This window comes from Limulus polyphemus, unplaced genomic scaffold, assembly GCF_000517525.1.
Source record: "Limulus polyphemus unplaced genomic scaffold, Limulus_polyphemus-2.1.2 Scaffold2854, whole genome shotgun sequence".
NCBI lineage: Eukaryota > Metazoa > Arthropoda > Merostomata > Xiphosura > Limulidae > Limulus > Limulus polyphemus.
This window is the reverse complement of record NW_013668464.1, coordinates 15,167-20,785: the sequence shown is the minus strand read 5'-3', so window position 1 is coordinate 20,785 and position 5,619 is coordinate 15,167. Positions and strand designations below refer to the sequence as shown.

Genomic DNA, 5,619 nt, shown 5'->3' with positions numbered 1-5,619 from the left:
AGCATTGATTCTAAGGTGAAGTTTGACACTGATCCTCGATGGTTTTTGTGTCATCTCCATCTTCCTTATCAGCATTGATTCTAAGGTGAAGTTTGACACTGATCCTCGATGGTTTTTGTGTCATCTCCATCTTCCTTATCAGCATTGATTCTAAGGTGGAGTTTGACACTGATCCTCGATGGTTTTTGTGTCATCTCCATCTTCCTTATCAGCATTGATTCTAAGGTGGAGTTTGACACTGATCCTCGATGGTTTTTGTATCATCTCCATCTTCCTTATCAGCATTGATTCTAAGGTGGAAGTTTGACACTGATCCTCGATGGTTTTTGGTATCATCTCCATCTTCCTTATCAGCATTGGTTCTAAGGTGGAGTTTGACACTGATCATTGATGGTTTTTGTGTCATCTCCATCTTCCTTATCAGCATTGATTCTAAGGTGGAGTTTGACACTGATCCTCGATGGTTTTTGTGTCATCTCCATCTTCCTTATCAGCATTGATTCTAAGGTGAAGTTTGACACTGATCCTCGAAAGTCTGTCCTGTTTTTGCAAGCAAGCTAGAAAACCCTCTCACAACTTCCATCGCTGGGTGGTATTACAAGGATGGATTTCATTACATCAGAGAGTGGATCATATTTAAAGTTGCCCAGCTCATCTTTTATTTTTCCAATACTATACCAACACTTGTCTGCTAGCTCACTCAGATCTACACCAGTCAATGGATCACCTTGGTAGGTGAGAAATTACTGCTCAAGACAACTCATTGTACTGGCCCAAGGTGCATCCCTTGCAATGAATAGCTTGAATTTTCCAACAAAGTACTCTACGATTTCCAAAAAACATCTTTTTCTGACAGATATGTCTGTTACTTCTGCATGTTTCAAAGATGTGTCCTGAAGTGGGAACTTGGCCTTCATATATTCCAATGCAATTTCATAGTAATTTCTTACATCTTCACAGAAAGAGAGCTGGTTTCCTTCATCATGCTTTGAAGAAGGTAACATGAGCATTCTCTAATGACCATTTCAGAGTTAAGTTTCAGAAGATAACCTGTAACTCTTGTCAACAGCTAATGATACACAATATTCCTACTTTAAGGACTTTGAGGTTAATTCTTCTTAAAGGAGTCCTGCAATATTCTCACCAGTTAATTTTCCAATTAAATTTGGATTAAAAAGTAATGAATTTATTACCTTTTCCTTGTTGTCATCGAAATATGTCATTACAATAGGGGTACAGTTTACTGTCAATGTCGTTACTGCCATCAGCGGACAAGTTGAAAGCCCTAGTTTTAACTTTACTCGAAATTCCCTCAGTTGCATTGCTGGCCATTTATCCAACTATTGCAAAGGTTTTGGGGAGTATTTGTTTCTTTTAGCAAATTCTGAATCCAGAAATATTTATGGTAAACATTTTTGAAGCATAGTCTGAAACTGCCAAAGGAAAATTGTGTTACACAATGAAGGAAGTTTTTCCGACTTGGTAGTGGGTTTTATTAAAAGTCCAGTTTATTAATTCCAGACACCCTCGAACAATTTTACTGGTGTTTAGTAGTGTTGAGATGTTTTTTACATCATTTTAACCTAAATCAGCAATGGAGAAATCTTAAACAAATATTGTACATGTTGTATAATTCATGCCCTTTGAAGATGATACAATTTCTGTATACTCATGCCTAAACTTCTGCTTGCTATAAACTTTTCTTTTCTTTGTTCGAGTCATTAGGGATGAAGCAGAACCACATTTATCTCTCAAAAAATTATCAGTACACCCTAGACGTTTACTACTTAATGCTTTTTAATGGATTTTTGTCAAGCTTTTTTAAGATTGAGATGCAAAGTGGAGCGCTGTAAATTATTTCTGGGAAAATATTAGTAGAAAAAATTCTGGAATTTCTCATAAAATAACACAACTATTCACAAAAAAAATCAAAACACTTATATTTAAGTCGTAACAGTCTGTATTAATGTTATCCAGTAATTATACTACTTTACAACTATGGGCCCACCTTACAAAGTTTCAGCATTTGTACATGGATGTGGTGACACCCCCTGGTTATTAGCAGAAAGCAAAGAGTCCATAAGATAATAAATATATATATACTTTACAGATTCTGGTGATCCTGTAGTCATGCCTCTCTGATGAAGGAGAGTTCTCATTCCACAATCTTGACCAGACAAAAGACTATTTCACTATTGGGATAAAGTCAACTTGAGCTTCTGTTTAAATAACCTATTCCCTGGCTTGCACTGAACAGGGTCTAACTCTAGCTTTGATCTAAACCCCCCCATCCAAGCCCACATCTCAAGAAAAGGTAATCTCAGTTTAGATTTGATAAGTCAGCTTAAAGACACAATCCCAATTAAGAAATTAAGAGGAACAATTCCAGTCCAAACCCAATGAAGAATTCACCCCGACTAAGATTAAAGTCATCATGCCATCTGAGACTTAAATTAAGGATGTTTTAAAAATAGACCATACTAACCCACACCTTAAGAAGAGAGCATTTCAGTTTACACCAACAGTCCACTCCCAGACTCCAACTCCTTTCTGAGAGAATTTGTCCTAGTCTTGACCTAGAGGAGTTTAGATAAAGAATCTACTTTCAGACTTAACCTAAAGATACCATCGCACTCCAGATCTGGCGAATTTATCACAACCTTGTCTTGGGGGAGTTCATACCTTCAATTACAGAAAAGTTCATCCCTAATCCCTAAACTTGATTCATACGAAAGTTCACCTCAGACCAGGCCGATAAAGGAGTTCATCATAGGTTTGCAGAAAATATCCATACCAGTCTTAAAGTCCACTTCCAGTGTTGACTTAGTTAAGAGTTCAAATCCAATGCAGAACTCCATCCCAACAATTAACTAAACAATGGTTCACTTCAGTTATGGTCAACTTATGAGTGAGACTCCTAGCACTAACATAGAGCAGAAATCCATTTCAACAATGATCTAAACAATGATTCAGATAAGCAACCATTACAATTGACCTTCAGAAAAGCATACTTGTAACACTTCCAAAGAAGAATAAATTTCAACACTATTCTTGATATACAGGAGAGCTCACCTCCTGCCTTGATCTAGAAGTGTCCAATCCTGACCCTTAATGCAGAGGAGGATCTACCCAGACTTACCAAAGAATATATTTGTCCCCAGTTTAAGCAGAAGAAAATCAACACGCTGCTTTGTTCAGAAATTGCAGTACCTACCTAGCCTTGGTCCAGAAGAAGAAGAAAATTTATTCCATCACTAACCTAAAGGTTAGCATATCCCAGCTTTAACTTCTATAAACATCTCTGTTCCCTTACCTAGATAATGCAGTAGCTTTCAGGAAAATATAATCATACTTATTGGCCGATATCAAATCAACACTCCTATAACATAATTATTCATTCTCATTCAGTCAAAGAATGATTTAACTCAGGTTTGTCTGCTTTACGTTACAATGATCTAGTTAAAATCAACTTACATCATTATATTCTGCAATGATCAGGACATCATCATTAGCAGCAGCAATTCCTTTAGGTTGAGAGTCAGTCTTTACTTCAAGCGAACTAAAATGTAAAATATTAAATCTAATGGAAAGACTATTCATCGTTCATATAGTCTGTAATTAAGATTGATGAATAATTTTTTCTTCTCAGTAAATCAACATACAAGTCAATTCCAAATGGTATTTTCTGAATTATTTTAAAAGTAAGACATGCAAGTCTATAAAGGTCAACATTACATACATATTTTTATAATTGCAGCGTATGACTGGCAAGATTAATTAGTTTTATCAGTGATTACATACAAAAACCTGAAGTGGCAGTCTACGTGTCCTGTACTTTGGACATAAAAAACTTTTCAAAATAGTGAGTACACCATTAAGACATCAATTTCTTACAGTAGCCATAATGGTGAAGTTCTGGTAGAAATAAAATTTTTTTTTTGTTATTATCTGGAGAGTAAAAGTGGCTTTTTCTAGCTTTATTGCCAAAATAACTTTAGATATATCTGTCCCTCCAATAAGAATAATTTTCTGCACTTTTCTAGTTCGAGCTAACGCACACACAAAAAGTGGCAATGCAAGTCATACTAACTAAGTCACAGTAACAATTCACACCAACTAAGTCACAGTAACTATTCACACCAACCAAGTCACAGTAACAATTCACACCAACCAAGTCACAGTAACAATTCACACCAACCAAGTCACAGTAACAATTCACACCAACCAAGTCACAGTAACAGTTCACACCAACTAAGTCACAGTAACAGTTCACACCAACTAAGTCACAGTAACAATTCACACCAACTAAGTCACAGTAACAATTCACACCAACTAAGTCACAGTAACAATTCACACCAACTAAGTCACAGTAACAATTCACACCAACTAAGTCACAGTAACAATTCACACCAACTAAGTCACAGTAACAAGTCACACCAACTAAGTCACAGTAACAATTCACACCAACTAAGTCACAGTAACAAGTCACACCAACTAAGTCACAGTAACAAGTCACACCAACTAAGTCACAGTAAGGTGAATATTTTTTGCCACACTTCCAATAAGAAATACTCTTGTCAGAATGATACTTACTTATATCGATTTGTTATAGCATCAATAGCACGAACTGTATCATCAACTCCACAAGTATAGATAACATCAGTTCCTGTTGTCATATCTTGAACCTGGTTAGTGTGCCCTGGACCTTCAACTCGATCATGATCTCCACTTGAAATGTCCCAGAATGGTGCACCATGAGTCAAAGAATAACCAGAAAAAGCTCATGAACACCCATAATGCAAAGTTTGTCACAACATCCTAATCCCCACATGCTTCAACTACACAGCAATTAAGTGTAATTTCCTTTAATTTATGAATAAAACCAGACAATAAGTTACAAATTCATATATAGAAACAACAGTACTCTCTGTGAGACACAACCAAGTCCATTGGATACTTCATTGTGTTTTTTTTTCTATATAAAAATAGGAAAAACAAAACTGTGCATTAAAAAGAAATTTTTCAAGAACTTCCTGTATTTACCTAGAGTTCACATTTACTCAAATGGAATCAGTCAAATCTTGGTGTTTGGAGTTGTATATAAAATTGCATTATTTTATATTTCTTTTTAGACTTAATTCATGCTTGACATCGGCAAGTTATGTTATCTTTGGTGGCTACACAGTTCACCATCTTCAAAGTAAATTATAACAGTTTTGTTATGTACTGAAAAAACTTTCATCACATATCATTTCTAACTTATTCAGGGGTAGTGTTTGACAAGAATACAAATCTTTGTTACCAGCTTTCTATTATTATTTGTTCTTTAAAGATATATTTCAGTACTTCTGATAGCAGCTTGGTGTGTTTCAGAGCCTAGGAAGTTTCGGTGGTTTTTGTTTATATATGTGCTGCTTTCATGTTAATAAAATATTAATCATATTATACGTAGAAATCGGGATTCTTGAGAGTTCACATATTTTAAATCCTGCTGCAATTGGAGATTTACAAAACAAATGAAATCTCTCTAAAATACACAAAAGCTTCACAAAACTTAGTTTGTGATTCTCCCTTGTTTTTTAATCCTTGCACAAAAAGTATAAACAAAATAATCTAATT

The 5,619-nt window shown here is 35.3% G+C and overlaps 1 protein-coding gene across 1 annotated transcript in view; it reads right to left on the bottom strand.

Annotated features, from left to right (window-relative positions):
- Positions 1-5,619, bottom strand: part of LOC106468063 (actin-interacting protein 1-like) — a gene marked incomplete at its 5' end in the record, with an annotated part of 36,368 nt that overhangs the window by 17,054 nt on the left and 13,695 nt on the right. The window contains 2 exons of the mRNA XM_013928462.2: positions 3,475-3,559; positions 4,594-4,780. Coding sequence (XP_013783916.1) covers positions 3,475-3,559; positions 4,594-4,780 — 272 coding nt within the window. The remainder of the gene's footprint in view (positions 1-3,474; positions 3,560-4,593; positions 4,781-5,619) is intronic.